This window comes from Gekko japonicus, unplaced genomic scaffold (assembly GCF_001447785.1).
Source record: "Gekko japonicus isolate JY-2015 unplaced genomic scaffold, Gekko_japonicus_V1.1 scaffold1746, whole genome shotgun sequence".
NCBI classification, from domain to species: domain Eukaryota; kingdom Metazoa; phylum Chordata; class Lepidosauria; order Squamata; family Gekkonidae; genus Gekko; species Gekko japonicus.
Window position 1 is genome coordinate 154,729 of NW_015159767.1, and position 15,225 is coordinate 169,953.

Consider the following 15,225-nt stretch of genomic DNA (forward strand, 5'->3'; position numbering starts at 1 on the left):
AGGTTCCCTTGCTCGAAAGCCAGTCGAATCTGACTCCAGGGTTGTGGTGCTCATCTCCGTTTCAACGCCGAAGAACCAGCGCTGCCCGAAGACGTTTCCGTGGTCGTGGCCGGCAGGACTAAACACCAAGGCACACGGAATGCTGTTACCTTCCCACTGAAGTGGTACCTGTACCTTGTGGCTAATAGCGACTGATGGTCCTCTGCTCCATATGTTTTATCCAATCCCCTCTTGAAGCTGTCTATACTTGTAGCTGCCACCACTTCCTTGTGGCAGTGAATTCCACATGTTAATTACTCTTTGGGTGAAGAAGCACTTCCTTTTATTTATTCTAAACCTGCTCATCAATTTCACTGAGTGCCCACAAGTTCCTGTATTGTGGGAAAGGGAGAAAAGTACTTCTTTCTCTAACTTCTCTGTCCCATGCATAATATTGTAAACCTCTGTCATGTCACCCTTCAGTCGTCGTTTCTCCAAGCTAAAAAGCCCCAAGCGCTTTAACCTTTCTTCATAGGGAAAGTGTTCCATCCCCTTAAGCATTTAGTTGCCCTTTTTTTCACCTTTGCCTCTCAACCAAAGCTCCCTCTAAACTGTGGAATCTTGTGAGCAAAAATTCTGCTTTGTGAGCGACCGGCCTTAAAGCTGTGAGCGAGCGATTTGGCTGCTGCTGGAGCCACATCCTTCCTGAGCGAAGACAAGAATGTGTGAGCCGGAGGCTAAAGAACTGTGAGCTAACTCACACTAACTCAGCTTAGAGGGAATGCTGCTCTCCACCCCCCGTGGGTATGTGTAAAGTACCATCAAGTTGCGGTGGACTTATGGCAACCCTATAGGGGCTTTCAAGACAAGAGACTCACAGAGGTGGCGGCCTTCCTGTGCATAGCGACCCTCGAGTTCCTCGGTGGCCTCCCATCCAAAGACAAATAAAATGAATTTCAATAGAGATAAGTGCAAAGTCTTTCACTTAAGTACAAAAAATCAAAGGCACAGATATAGAATGGGAGGGACTTGGCTTGACAGCAGCACATGTGAAAGGGATGTTCTAGGTGTTCTGGTTGATCACAAGCTAAACATGAGCCTGCAGTGCGATGTGCCTGCAAAGAAGGCGAATGCAATCTGAGGATGCATTGACAGAAGCCTTGTGTCCAGTTCACGGGGGGTGGTAGTTCCGCTCGGTTCTGCTCTGGTCAGGCCTCACCTGGAGTACCGTGTCCAGTTTTGGGCACCACATTTTAGGAAGGATGCTGACAAGCTCGAGCATGTCCAGAAGAGGGCAACCAGGATGGTGAGAGGGTTGGAATCCAAGTCTTATGAGGAAAGGCTGAAAGAGTTGGGCATGTTTAGCCTGGGAAAGAGAAGGCTTAGAGGGGACAGGATTGCAGTCTTCAAGTATCTGAAGGGCTGTCATGTAGAAGATGGAGCGGATCTATTCTCTCTTGCTCCGGATTGCAAGACTAGATCTAATGGGTGGAAATGACAAGGGAGTCGATACCGGCTAAATATCAGGAGAGACTTCCTAACTGTAAGAGGGGTTGAGCAGTGGAACAGACTGCCTCGGGAGGGGGTGGATGCTCCTTCGCTGGATGTTTTCAAGCGGAGGCTGGACGAACATCTTTCGGGTCTGTTGTAGGGCTATCTTTCAGCTACGCTCCTGCAGAGTGCAGGGGGTTGGACTAGATGACCTGCAAGGTCCCTTCCAACTCTTAACGTTCTATGATTCTATGATACTAATCAGGTCTGGCCTGCTTAGCTTCGGAGATCTGATGGGACGGGGCTAGCCTGGGCCATCTAGGACATGGCCTGAACACTTCAGTGAAAAAGTATCATTAGCCGCTTGCCAGTAAAAATCCCCCCCCCCCACTGTACACACGTCCAGACTCTCCCCCTTGAACCAGAAAAACTGTTTGGGAGATTGGGTGCTGGAAAACAGCCTCCCCATTCTAACTTGATAGACATCAGTTGTTTTCGAGGGTGGATTTAAAATTGTGGACTCCGGCCCTTCTCAGGCCTGCTTTCTCATGTCCCAGCAGATTGGCGAGGAGATGAGCCAAAACAGCTTCATCAAACAGTACTTGGAAAAACAGCAAGAGCTGCTCCGGCAGCGCCTGGAACGGGAGGCCCGGGAAGCTGCAGATTCAGAGGGTGAGTATCGCATGCCCAGCATTCACGCAGAACTTTCCTTGTTCAGAGAATGGCGTCTGCATTATCTTGTTTTCAGCCCTTACAACAGCCCTGCGAGGTAGGCAAGTGTTATCCCTATAATGCACCATGGGGAGGAGTGTGAAGCTGAAACTGACCCAGTCTTGGCATTCGGACTTGCCTATAGCCATCTAGTAAAATCTTGGCAGAGGTCTCCCCATTGGCAGCTCATTCTACCGCAGTGTGCCAGCTGCAGACATCACGTGCCCCATTCCATCTTTCACAAATCTGTCTTGGAGAGCCAAAGACTTAAAATGCATTCCTTCGCTTTCCTTGGGCTCTCTTCAGTGACCTAAGAAACATATGTGTTCTGGTCCAGAGGAGTTCAAGTTTGCCCTTTTTTCCTGCAAAAGTAATTCCCTAGAAAAACCCAGATTGCATATCTAAGGACCAATGCTCCCTCTAAGCTGTGGAGTCTTGTGAGCGGAAATTCTACTTTGTGAGCTACTGACATTAAAAGTTGTGGGCGAGCGATTGGGCTGCTGCAGAAATTAGTTTGCTCTGGAGCCGTCCTGAGCTAAGACAAAGATGTGTGAGCCGGAGGCTAAAAAACTGTGAGTTAGCTCACACGAACTCAGCTTTAGAGGGGACACTGCTAAGGACTTGATTCTGCTTTTTTAATCTATTGAAGAGTTTCTGTGAAATTTGGGAAATCGTACCACCTCTAAAACTACTGATTTGTTCACAAGTAAATAATCCATTATTATCAGTATGTTTTCAGATATCTAAGTTCATGGTCTTAGTTTAGTTTTATTATTATTACAGTCTTAAGACCAACATACAGAGTAAGCATAATATGTAAGGGAGAGGGGAAAAATAGTCATAACATACAAAAATAGAAATCTGAATTTAAGAACTTTTAAAATGCAATTCCCGCAATCTAAGAATCAATGCACAAAACTCAGCGACTGAATGTGTAGTTTCTGCATTCTTATCTGATAGGAGCCAGTGAAGCCTTGCTTTGTTTGTGTTAATGTGCCCAGGTGTCCTATCAACTAATGGGGTAATCATTTTAAGACGAGCCTCCCTGTAAAATGGACAGCTGAAGAACATGGGTTCTACCAATTCAGCCTTGCTGAAAAGGCATGGGCATAGTCTTTCCGAGTAGGGGTTTTTGTTGTACCTGCCTTGAATAACTGCAGATGGAAGGGCAGAACATCTAGCTAGGGCCAATGCCCTTGTAGAATTCTTTCCCTCCACTGAAGTCAAATATATTGCCGGCTCAATGGTGCTTTTGATATTTAACAACACCTCGAGTTTGGAAGCCTTAGAGATGTCAGATTGTCGCTCAGTATCCTCAACTCTTTGTTTAATTAGCCCTTTGGCTTGTTCAAATCCAAGGTGAGGCGAGAAGCCAATTCTATGAATATTAGTGAAGTTCATGGTCATTTATGAGAGGGAAAGTGTTTGTTTAGATATTGGTACCAAAATTTCAGGGCTCTTTTTGTAGCAGGAACTCCTTTGCATATTAGGCCGACACACCCCTAATGTAGCCAATCCTCCAAGAGCTTACAGAGCTCTTCTTAAGGGGCTACTGTAAACTCTTGGAGGACTGGCTACATTAGGGGTGTGTCGCCTAATATGCAAAGGAGTTCCTGCTACAAAAAGAGCCCTGCGTACCATGATTTTTCTCTGCGCTGGGACCCAGAGCAGCTTATAATATCATTTCCCCCTCCTCCATTTCATCTTCACAATAAACCTGTGAAGTGGGCCAGGTATATAGAGAGTGACTGGCTTACGGTCACCCAGTGAGCCTCCTTGGCAGAGCTGGAATTTGAACTCTGGTCTCCCAGGTACAAATGCAGACCGTCAATATTAACAGGGGAAAGATACTGTAGAGGTAATAGTGGCTGTTCGTGGACTAAAGAAGAAGAGATTGGATTTATACCCGGCCCTTCACTACCCAAGGGAGTCTCAGAGCGGCTTACAAACTCCTTTCCCTTCCCCTCCCCACAACAGGCACCCTGTGAGGGAGGTGGGGCTGAGAGAGCTCTGACAGAAACCTTTCAAGAACAGCTGTGCCAGAACTATGGGTTGCCCAAGGTCACCCAGCAGGTGGAGGAGTGGGGGAATCAAACCCGGTTCTCCCAGATTAGAGTCCACGCACTTAACCACCACACCAAACTGGCTCTAAAGTACTAAAAAGTATGTTCATTTCAGAATGCAAGAGGGTTTTTTGGGAAATAATACAATTACAATCGGAGGAAGAGACAAAAAGGTAGATGAAAGGAAGCAATACTTAAAAAGGAGAAAATTAGAGGGTCTGGCAAATGACAGATACTTTTGAAAAAGCCCAAAAGAAATTGGTAGAAAATCACTGGGCAAAATTAATTAAATATTTTTTGAAAAGTCTAAAATTCATACTTCAGAAGAAAGTTGTGTATTTATTGTCCCATCTGAACAATTGTGCACCAGCAGTGACCCAGAAGGAAATACTAGTATAATCCCAGATGTGGCTGTGCGGAAAAGTAAATATTTAGTGAGGTAACTTTCAAAAATCAAAATGGAGATCATGAGACATTGTAAGGTTAGATGTGATGTCATTAAAACTGCCTTTATTAATTATGCATTGTGATAAGTGGCATATACAGAAGCTAGTTGGGAGGGTTTTTATTAATTAGATTTTGTATGATGTTTGGGGGGGATTCAGATTGGTGTAGGTTTACTGGAAGTACGTGTGTGGTTGGAAAAAAACAATCGTGAAAATCCCTAAATGGTAAAATAAATTGATTTATGCTTAAACAGTCGGTTCAGTTGGGTTGTGCTGCTTTACTTTTCTTTGCTACGGAATAGCTGTGAGGCCATTCAGAAGTGCTGGAGATAACCTGCTTTTGCTTCTCTTTCTCTTACCAAATTGGTGAAACATGCTAATACGCTTGATACAAGACTGAGAGCTTGGATCTCCCATGTTCTAAGTTGGCATTCTGCTTCATCACACACAAACTGCCTCACTGAAATGGGCGTTCTTAACACAGAACACGAAAGCTGGATTCCAATAAACAGGGGGAAGGTATTTCAGGGGCGGAAATCTCTGTGCCTCTTGACACGCACCTAGTTCAGAAGAATGTGCTCACTTGTGCCCCTGGGGGAAGAGCGAGGTGGGTCTACAGAACACTGGAGAAGTTTCAGGTGGTGTGTGGCAGCAGGCAAGGTTTAAAATACTACCCTGTCAGTATAAATTGTTCCTCTTTTGTAGTTAACACGGGTGGGGATCTGCACATTTTACAGAGGATCGACATTTGCCTACGATAGTTTTGATTACCGTGTGCACCACGATCAGTTCAGCCTGCGCGCACACACACAATGCCATCCCAAACAGGGTTGTGCCTCTCTAAGACCATTGCGCCTTTCTAAGACTTAGAATGTTGTAGCGCAGCTTTTGGTGGCACTAATAGGAGAAGATGGGCATTAGAGATGTGAAAGACTAATTCCAGAACAATCCAGGGTGGTGGTGCCCCCCCTCCCGGGGAACTCTTTCTAATGGAGAAACGGAAATTTGGGGGTGGGGGGGAACTGATCCCCCCCTTTTTTTAGAATGAGTGAAATGCTTTTTAAAGGCAAAGTTTTACTCACTTGGGCTGTGGTGGCTCAAGTGGTTAAGACCCAGAACTGCAGACCGGAAGGTCAGTAGTTCAGGAGTTCGAGACCTGAGTGCCGCATGACAGAGTGAGATCCCATCTCTGGCCCCAGCTCCTACCAACCTAGCCATTCAAAAACAAGAAATTGCAAGTAGATAAATAGGTACCGCTTCGGTGGGAAGGTAACAGCGTTCCGTGCGCCTTGGCGTTTAGTCATGCCGGCCACATGACCATGGAAACGTCTTCGGACAGCGCTGGCTCTTCGGCTTGGAAACGGAGATGAGCACCGCATCCCTAGAGTTGGATTTGACTGGCTTTCGAACGAGGGAAACCTTTACCGTTATAATTTTTTAATCTGTGTGCCCATGCCTGGAAGTCATGGCGACCTCTGGCGACTCCTACTGGGGCATGGAGGACATTCAGAGAAGTGGCTTGATAGCCTGCCTCTGCCTCCCAGCCCTGGTATTCTTTGGGGGCCTCCCATCTATATACGTTCCAGGGTCGGCCCTGGAACGCATCCGAGATCTGACGAGATCAGCCTGGGCTATCCAAGTCAGGGCCTCCCTTACATTATTTACTAAATTTATACCCCTTCTTTCTCCCCAATGGGGACCCAGCGCAGCTTACATTGTTCTCTTCTGTTTCATCTTCACAACACTCCTGTAAGGTCGGTTAAGCCGAGTGTGTGTGTGACTGGCCAAAGGTCACCCCGGCAGCTTCTGTGAGAGAGTGGGGATTCGAACCTGATACCGTGACCACTATACCATGCCAGCTCAGTCTAAAACACACAGCATGATCATTTTCACGTAGCACGGTCTACAGCGTTAGATAATTCTGATGTCTACTTTAGCCGTATTTTCAAGGCTAAGCTTATTTCAGTGTTAGCAACACTGGCAGCAGTTAGCATGCTAGCCTCTAATGAGTCTGATAATAAATTATTAAAGAGTGTTTTTCAGTGTTACAAAGTTGACCTTGATATCCACGTATGCTGGTAGTCTTACATATTGTGTAAACGCATGAGACAGTTTTCTCCAAAAGAATATACTTTTCTTTGCTGCAGAATTTGCTTTCTTATTTCGGCTTCTGTTTCTCCTACCTCTCGTATGCTTCAGGTCCCAGAAGGTACAGCCGTTTGCAGCACGCTTTCTCTCTAGTATTGGCTCTATTTGTAATTTTCCTCCTGGAAAATTAAGGCATTGATACTTTTACATAAATATGCCGGTTGTTATGATTTTGTACGCTAAGTTTTATAGTAAAGCATCAATGGAAGTTTAGGCTTGATATTGTTGTATATATCCTTTTTGTGTATTGTGTATATCTCTGTTTTTCTCAGTTTCCGTTTGTTTTTTTCCTGGAGGTGAGGGGAAAAGACTCCAACATTTCTGGAAACGTCATGGCTGTAAAATAATAATTAAGTGCTGTCAAGTCATAACCAACCTATGGCAATCTGCTAAGGGGGTTTTCAAGGCAAAGGTGGTTTGCGATCGTCTTCCCCTGCGTAGCAACCCTGGTCTTCCTTGGTGGCCTCCTGTCTCAAGTGTTAAGCATTTCGGGCAGAAGCTCGGTTTAATGGGATGCTTTAAAAAAATGATCACGTTGTAAATGTTTTCTCGCATACACACAAGTATACATACTGAGCAACCTAAGAAACACTCACCTCGCAGTATCGGTCAGATCTCCAGTGGCCAATCAGACGGTCTGTTGGCCTCGCCCCTTTCTAGAAACACTTGGCATGCACCAGGAAAGATCTCAACAGGCGCCATAGCAAACATGGGCACCGCATTGGGAACGCCTGGCTTATTCCACTGGACGTTTTGTTGGTCTTTAAGCTGCTGTTGGACTCACATCTTGCTCTTCTGTTCACCCAGGTTTTTAGCTACAACACTATCCCATCTCGTCTTGCTTTATCAATCCTGCCCTGCCCGCTGATGGCTTTTATGGGCCTCCCTTTATGCTCACGACCGTTTTATACTGCTGGTTTTAGCATGTAGTTGGTTTTACTGTGGGGGAAATGAGTTTTCTTGATTGTCGTATTGATTTACTGTTTGAGACGTGTGATCCGTTTACTGCTTGCAACTGTTTGATCCGGTCCCTGGAGAGGTGGGTTATGAAAGGACAAAATAAATGGGGGGGGGAGAGGAACAGAACCAATCCAATTTACATTGACGGGGAGCAGATGGGTTTAGAGCCTCTTTGCTTTCATCCAAAAAGCAGGCCCAGTTTGGTCACTTAGGCCCAGTGGCTGCCTTCCCTTTTTCCTCTGGGGACTCATTTCTGGTCTAGCCTGCTGATCGGTTTCCTGTTCCTTTGCTAGGCAAGGGATGCGTCGTGTCCCGGGAGAGGGGAGAGTCTGACGAAGAAGGAGCCCGAAGACCAGAGCAGCATCCTTCCCGGGTTAGACAGGTAAATGGCCCTCTGGGGTGGGAGGGGGAGGCCTTGCAAGGCAGAGGAGCACAGGTATGGCTTTGCCACCAGTACAGGTGGTTGGTTGGTGGGGAGCCCCCATGGACTCATTCTCCTCTCTTTCCCGCTCAGGCCAGAGCCGTTAAAGCCCCCGGAGGTACCCACAACCTGGGCAGCGAAGAGCGGGAAACATCTCTTAGGAGTCGGAGGGCTGTCCAGCGGGTGCCCGTGAAAGACGAAGAAGAGGACGAGGAGGAAGAGGAGGAGGAAGAGGAGGACGATGAGGAGGAGGAAGAGGAAGAAGAGGACTCCGCGCCTCTGCTGAAGGGGCAGGCCGAGCCGGAAAGGGCGGCTCTCCCAGAGCGGAGCCTGGGCCAGGCTTCCACACCCGTCGCTCCAGAGGCCCCGCTGAAAGAGCCTCAGACCCTAGAGGCCCAGGGCTGTGAAGCAGCCGTGCCACTCCCCTCCCTCTCCAAGAGTCCGGTGGAGAAGCAGGTCGGGCCCGCGGCGCCGGAATGCAGGGAAGAGGAGCAGGTCACTCTCCTCCCAGAACCCCAGGAGGGCAAGGAGGGCCCTGGGCCGCCAGAGGAAAAGGAACCTGTTGAAGCCATAGAATCGGAAGCTGCAGCCGAGCCACCAGAAGTCCACGAGGAGAGACCGGCAGAAGCAGCCAAAAAAAAAGAGGGGCAAGGGGTGGCCGAGATCCGTGGGACACCCGAGGAGGTGGCAGAGGCAAGTCGGGGGGAGGAGAGTGCTGGTCCTCTGCAGCCCCACCCAGAGGTGGAGGAGCCCCTAAGGCCGGAAGACCAGGAGGAAGCCGCAGAGGCCCTGAGGACGCTGGAGGAGGCGGCGGCCGCGGCAGCCGCAATAGTCCAGGTGTCCCCGTCACCTCCCCAGCTGATGGAAGCGCAGCACCCCCAGCAAGACCACGCCGCAGACGAGCCCCCTCCTCCCATCTTGACCATGGAAGCCCCGCCGGGATCCAGCCCCGCCGAAGACGAGGCCCCCCCTCAGCTCTCTCGGCCGTCTCCCCCCTCTCAGGAACTCCCAGCCCCAGCCAGCCCCAGCATCCCGGGGGACCAGGCCGGCCGCTCGCCCTCCCCCTTGCCGCTCCCGCAGCACCACCACCGCCAGAGGCCAGGGGGCGACAGCTCCTCCCGCTCCTCCTCCTCCTCGGCATCCAGCTCCTCCCGGTCCCGCTCTCACTCCCGGGGCAGTTCGCAGCCACGGTCCCGCACCAGAAGACCCCGCTCGGGCTCCTCCGAGTCGCCTCCAAGGAAACGGCGGGCCTCGAGATCCCGCTCCGGCTCTGAGTGCCACACGAGTTCCTGCTCCAAGTCTCGCTCTAGATCCCGTTCTAGGTCCCGCTCCAGCAGCGAGAGCAGCAGGAAGGTGAGCCAGAGCCTAGGGCACCCTGCTCCTGTCGGAGCTCGGCAGCAGCGGAGGTGGTTTTAGTCCGGCAGCGCTCCGGACTCCGGAGCCAGACAGCTGGGCCGGTTTAGCGGGGCAAGGTCGGTTCTAGCTGAATCGTCCCATTTCCAAAAGTAGCATCGGTCATCCTGGCGGAGGAGGTTGACGAGCCGGGGACTTCTCTGTTTAGAAAAGAGACAACTAAGAGGGGAGCGTGATAGAGCTTTATAAAATTATGCATGGGTTGGAGAGAGCTGACAAAGAGAACTTTTCTCTCCCAAAATACTAGAACTCGAGAGTACCCAATGAAGGTGAAGGGCAGTAGATTCAGGATGGACAAAAGGCAATAGTTCTTTCAGCAGCAAGTGACTAAAATGTGAAATTCACTGCCAGAGCATGTAGTGATGGCCGCAGGCATAGATGGATTTAAAAGGGGATTAGACCGATCCAAGGAGGACAGGTCTATCAGTGGCTATTTCCCATGGTGACTAACAATGTTCCCTCTACGCTGCGGAGTCTTGTGAGAAAAAATTCTACTTGGTGAGCTCCTGGCATTAAAGTTGTCAGGAAGTGATTTGGCTGCGGCATAAATCAGTTTGCTCTGGAGCCCTCCCTTCCTGAGCAAAGACAAAAATGTGAGCGAGCGATTTGGCGGCCGCTGGAGCCACATCCTTCCCGAGCGAAGGCAAAAATGTGTGAGCCGGAGGCTTAACAACCTGTGAGCTAGCTCACACTAACTCAGCTTAGAGGGAACACTGGTGACTAAAGGGGAACCTCCACATTCAGAGGCAGTCAACCTGTGAATCCCAGTAGCAGGAGGTAACATCAGGGAAAGGCCTTCGCCTTTATGCCTTGTTGTCGGACCTCCAGAGGAACTGCTTGGCCACACTGTGTGAGACGCTGGACTAGACGGACCACTGCTCTGACCCAGCAGGGCTGTTCTTACGTTCTTAAGGCAGATGTCTAGAAAATGGACGACACCAAACCTGATGAGGAGTATTTCTAGTAACACCCCAAGGCAATCCAGTAGTGCCCTGTAGCCGTTGCTTCTGTGTTGCACCTGTCTGTCTATCCATCTCTTAAGTAGAGGAGCAGACAGACCACCCTTTCCTGGCTTTCTCCTAGCCTTTTTGCCAGTGAGGGGACTACAATAGCTGCCACTTCAGCAGTGCCCCTCGTTCTCCGTGACGGGCACTACTTTGGCAGCCGCCTATCCCAGGATCCCCTCTGTCAATAAATAGAAATAAATAAATCTAACTGAAGGAGCCAATTTAGAGTCCAGTGGCACATTTTAGACTGGCAAAGTTTTATTCAGGGTATGAGCTTTTTGTGTGCACACATCTTGCATAAAACTTTGTTGGTCTTAAAGGCGCCACTGGACTCCTAGATTTGTTCTACTGCTTCAGACCAACATGGCTGACCCCCTGGATCTATCTTTGTGAAGAGATCAAGTTCGAACGGCGCGACGCTAATAATAGGGTTTTCTGACCCATCTGGACTACAGATGTCTTCAGATGAGTCAGAAAACCCTATTATTAGCGTCGCGCCATTCGGGCTGGGTTTCTTCAGTTAGGTTTATTTGTTTTTATTTATTTACTTGATTTGTACCCCCACCTTACTCACAACATCCCTGTGAGGTAGGTTAGGCTGAGAGAGCGTGACTGGCCAAAGCTCACGCGGCAAGCTTCCATGGCAGGAGCGGAGATTCGAACCCGAATCTCCCAGATCCTAGTTCAACACTTTAACCACTACACTCAGCTGGCGCTCTGTGCTAGGACTTGGTCCTCCTTGGAACTGCCGGGGAAGAGAACGGCCTGTTCATTTCAAGCACAGGGCACGCAAGGCGCACCTTCTGTCTCTAGGGAGGTGGCTTCTCAAAACCAAAGGGTGTGGCCAGCAGCAAGCAGGCTGATCCGTGGGAGACTCGGGTGGGGAAGGAAACCCGGCCAATGCGAGGCCGCCAAGCCTCAGATGTGTTCTGACTGCCTCGGGCCATGCTTTTCAACCCCCTGGCATGCGGAAGCCAGGAACAAATGGAAAATTCTTTACACACGCACACACACGCTCATTTTAAGCACAAACGCAGGTGGGATTTAACCTCCGGTTTCAAACCAGAACGGTTTGAAGGGGAGGAAGGCGCCTTCTTGGCCGATATGGGCTGTGGCAGAGCCTCTGCTTGGCACACAGGAGGTCCTGGGTTCGATCCCCGGCATCTCCAGCTAAAAGGACCAGGCAGGAGGTGATGGGAAAGACCTCCGCCTGAGACCCTGGAGAGCCGCTGCCAGTCTGAGTAGACGGACCAAGGGTCTGATTGGGGGCAAGGCCGTTTCACGTGCTTTCGTCTGCTTTCGTGTGGATCTTGGACTTCTTATGCCGCTTTGAGGAAGTCCTTCCTTAAGACACCCTGTCCACTCACGCATCCTTCTTGATGCCCCATTCCCCTTTGGAACCAGAGGCCTCCTGCTAGAACTGCAGGGGCTGCCAACCTCCAGGCAGGGCCTGGGGATCTCCTGGGATTACAGCTCCTCTCCAGACGTACAGAGATTAGTTCCCCACGAGAAAATAGCAACAAACAAATAGGGAAATTACACAGTAAAAGGATCACCAAAACAAAACAACTGTGTCATGAGATCATAATCTCAAATGAGAAGAACCAATGGTCATCACAGCGTTTATACAGAATGTCGCACAAGACTGAAACCTTAACAAAGGTAATAAACAGAATTACAATTTAGGAATGACATCCAGTCCAAACAATGAATACAGGTAAGTAGAAATGACATGAAAAATAAGTCCAAAAGGATCAATGCTTCCAACAAGAAGAATATTTCAAACGCGATGTCTTCGCTGACTGCTTCCCGACCTGCTTCAGGCGTTTGCCGGCTTCAGGGTCGCGTATCGCTTACAGCTTTGTCAAAGCAGAACCGAGAGTCAATTTTCTTATGGACACTATAGATGTATTGGGGAACTCCGTCTCCCATACTAACTAGTCGAGGTAAAAGCTGTAAGCGATATGCGATCTTGAAGCCGGCAAACGCCTGAAGCTGTGGAGACATCGTGCTTGAAATAGTCTTCTTGTGGGAAGCATTGATCCTTCTGGACTTATTTTTCATGTCATTTCTACTTACCTGTATTCATCGTTCGGACTGGATGTCATTCCTAAATTGTAATTCTGCTTATTACCTTTGTTAAGATTTCAGTCTTGTGCGACATTCTGAATAAATGCTGTCATGGTCGTGGATTCTTGTCACTTGAGATTATGATCTCATTACACCGTTGTTTGGTTTTGATGACCCCCGTGAGAAAACGGCTGCTCTGAAGGACTGACTTCATGGTATACCCAGCCAAGGTCCCTTACCTTCCCAAATCTCCAGGAATTTCCCCACCTGGACTTGGTGGCCCTACTCCCGTGGCACGGGAAAGAATTCTGTTCCCAATTCCTGAGCTAGGATGCGCAAGAGCAGGGCCTCTCAACGCTTCTGTCTCTCTGCTTTCAGTCCCGGAGCCCCGAAGCTTCGAGGGACAGCGCCAGCTACCCTCCCACCAAAGAGCCCTCCCCGCCAGGGGAGAGCCCCCCGGCCCACCAGGACGCGTCGTCAAGTCCCAGGGAAGAGGGAAGGAGAACCCCTTCCCCACCTCTGGACCCTCAGAGACACCCCAGCCATACCCAGGAGCACGAAGCGGAGTTGGAGAGCACAGTGCCGGAACGAGTACGAAGCGGACGGGATCGGACGGGAGGGTCTTCCCTGTAGGGGTGCCAGCTCCACTGCGGCTTAGCTTTGGGGGGGGAGGCACACGCACAGGGGGTTGGGAGACCTTGAGGCCTCAGACCCCCCCCCCGTCCCCTTCCCGCTAAACCCACCCTTTTCCCGCAGGACCACTCAGAGTCCTCCTTTTCCACGGAGGCTCCGGGCCTAGACAGCAGGGCTCCTGTCTCAGAGCCACAGGATCCACCGGAGGGGCAGCACAGCAAAAAGTAAGTATCGGTAGCCCAGCAGAGAACCGGAGCGGGGAGCGGGCAAGGCCCGCGTGAAGCTCGACACCCCGGCCCATTTGCAGCCCAGAGGCCTAGGAAGGGGACCATCCGGGCGGATCTGAACCAAACCCACAGGGGAGGAGAGACCGCAGGGGCTCGCCTGGTCCACGTCGGAGTTCCAGAATCTCGTTAGCAGTGCGGCTGGGTCCACGACCGCACAAGTTAAAGGGGAGCTTCCGATCACTAGCAGAGTGCTTTTCCGCTAAATAATAAGGTCATCTGGGCTTGGGGTCAGTAAAAGGGTCGGTTTCCAGGCAGCTTTGAGCTCTGGGGTACCTCTTGATTTTGTAGTTAAGGACTGATGGGCCCGGAGTGATTGTTTTGGCCTTGAGGGTAGTTTCCAAAGGTCACTGTGTCGGTCTGCAGTAGGACAGCTAGATTCAAGTCCAGTTAGCACCAGTTTGGTGTAGAGGTGAAGTGTGCGGACTCTAGCTTGGGAGAACCGGGTTGGATTCTCCACTCCTCCACTCGCAGCTGCTGGATGACCTTGGGCGAGCCATAGTTCTGTCAGAGCTGTTCTTGAAAGAGCAGTTCTCTCAGAGCTCTCTTGGCCCCACCTGCCTCACAGGGTGTCTGTTGTGGGGAGGGGAAGGGAGAGGAGTTTGTAAGCCGCTCTGAGACTCCCGAGTGAAGGGCAGGGTATAAATCCAATCTCCTCCTCCTCCTTAGAGCCAGTTTGGTGTAGTGGTTAGGAGTGGCGGACTTTAATCTGGGAGAAGAAGAAGAGATTGGATTTATACCCTGCTCTTCACTTGGAACTGGGTTTGATTCCCCACTCCTCCATGTGCAGATAGCTGGATGACCTTGGGTCAGTCACGGGTTCTCTCGGAGCTGATCTCTCAAGGAGAGCTCCCCACCTACCTCACAGGGTGTCTGTTGTGGGGAGGGGAGGGGAAAGGAGATTGTAAAGCCGCCCAGACACTCCGAGTGAAGGACAGGATATAAATCCAGTCTCCTTTTCTTCTTCGAGACCAATGGGATTTTTCAGGGTATGGGTTTTTGAGAGTATCTGATGTCCCCCTCGAAAGCTCATGCCCTGAGAATCGTGTTGGTCTGTTTCTGCCTTATTTAGGTGTTTTGTAGAACTTCTCCCGAGCAGCCCTTTCAATTTCCAGTATGATCTGGAGCTTCTGTCCAAAACCAGAGCCTGTTCTGGGCAGAGGCCTCTTTTAACAGTGAGGCTGTTTCCTCCTTGCCCCCTGCTTCCCCGGTGTGGGGGAAGGAGTGGGATCCGGGGTAGCCCCCTTGCTCCCCCGTGGGTGGGTGGGGGGCACATGACGATCCCAGCTCCCCCCACCTATAACTGCTGTCAAGACCAGCGATCCGGAGCAGTGGCAGCCGGGCCCGAGTGCTTCGAGGCCTGGGTGTGCCCAGGCGGGCTTGCTGAATGGAATCGCTCTCCTGCTTGAAAACATGCCGGGGGGGGGACAGTTTCCAGCAGCCTGAATGCGAGATGCCCGTAGCAGAGGCGCGGACCCCACTGCGGCTTCGGGACTGTCCGGCTTGGCCCGGCAGCGCCGGGTCACTTTAAAAAAAAAAAAAAGGTTGGGGGGGAAGGGCGAAGCGCCGCAGCCGCCGTCCCGGGGGTGGGGGTCTGGT

At 50.5% G+C, this 15,225-nt stretch overlaps 1 protein-coding gene across 1 annotated transcript in view; it reads left to right on the forward strand.

The window, feature by feature from the left end:
• The window catches only part of ACIN1 (apoptotic chromatin condensation inducer 1), a 41,253-nt gene that overhangs the window by 6,253 nt on the left and 19,775 nt on the right, over window positions 1–15,225 (forward strand). The window contains exons 3-7 of the mRNA XM_015406256.1: window positions 2,031–2,142; window positions 8,092–8,180; window positions 8,313–9,572; window positions 13,088–13,300; window positions 13,466–13,566. Of these exons, the coding sequence (XP_015261742.1) occupies window positions 2,031–2,142; window positions 8,092–8,180; window positions 8,313–9,572; window positions 13,088–13,300; window positions 13,466–13,566 (1,775 nt within the window). The remainder of the gene's footprint in view (window positions 1–2,030; window positions 2,143–8,091; window positions 8,181–8,312; window positions 9,573–13,087; window positions 13,301–13,465; window positions 13,567–15,225) is intronic.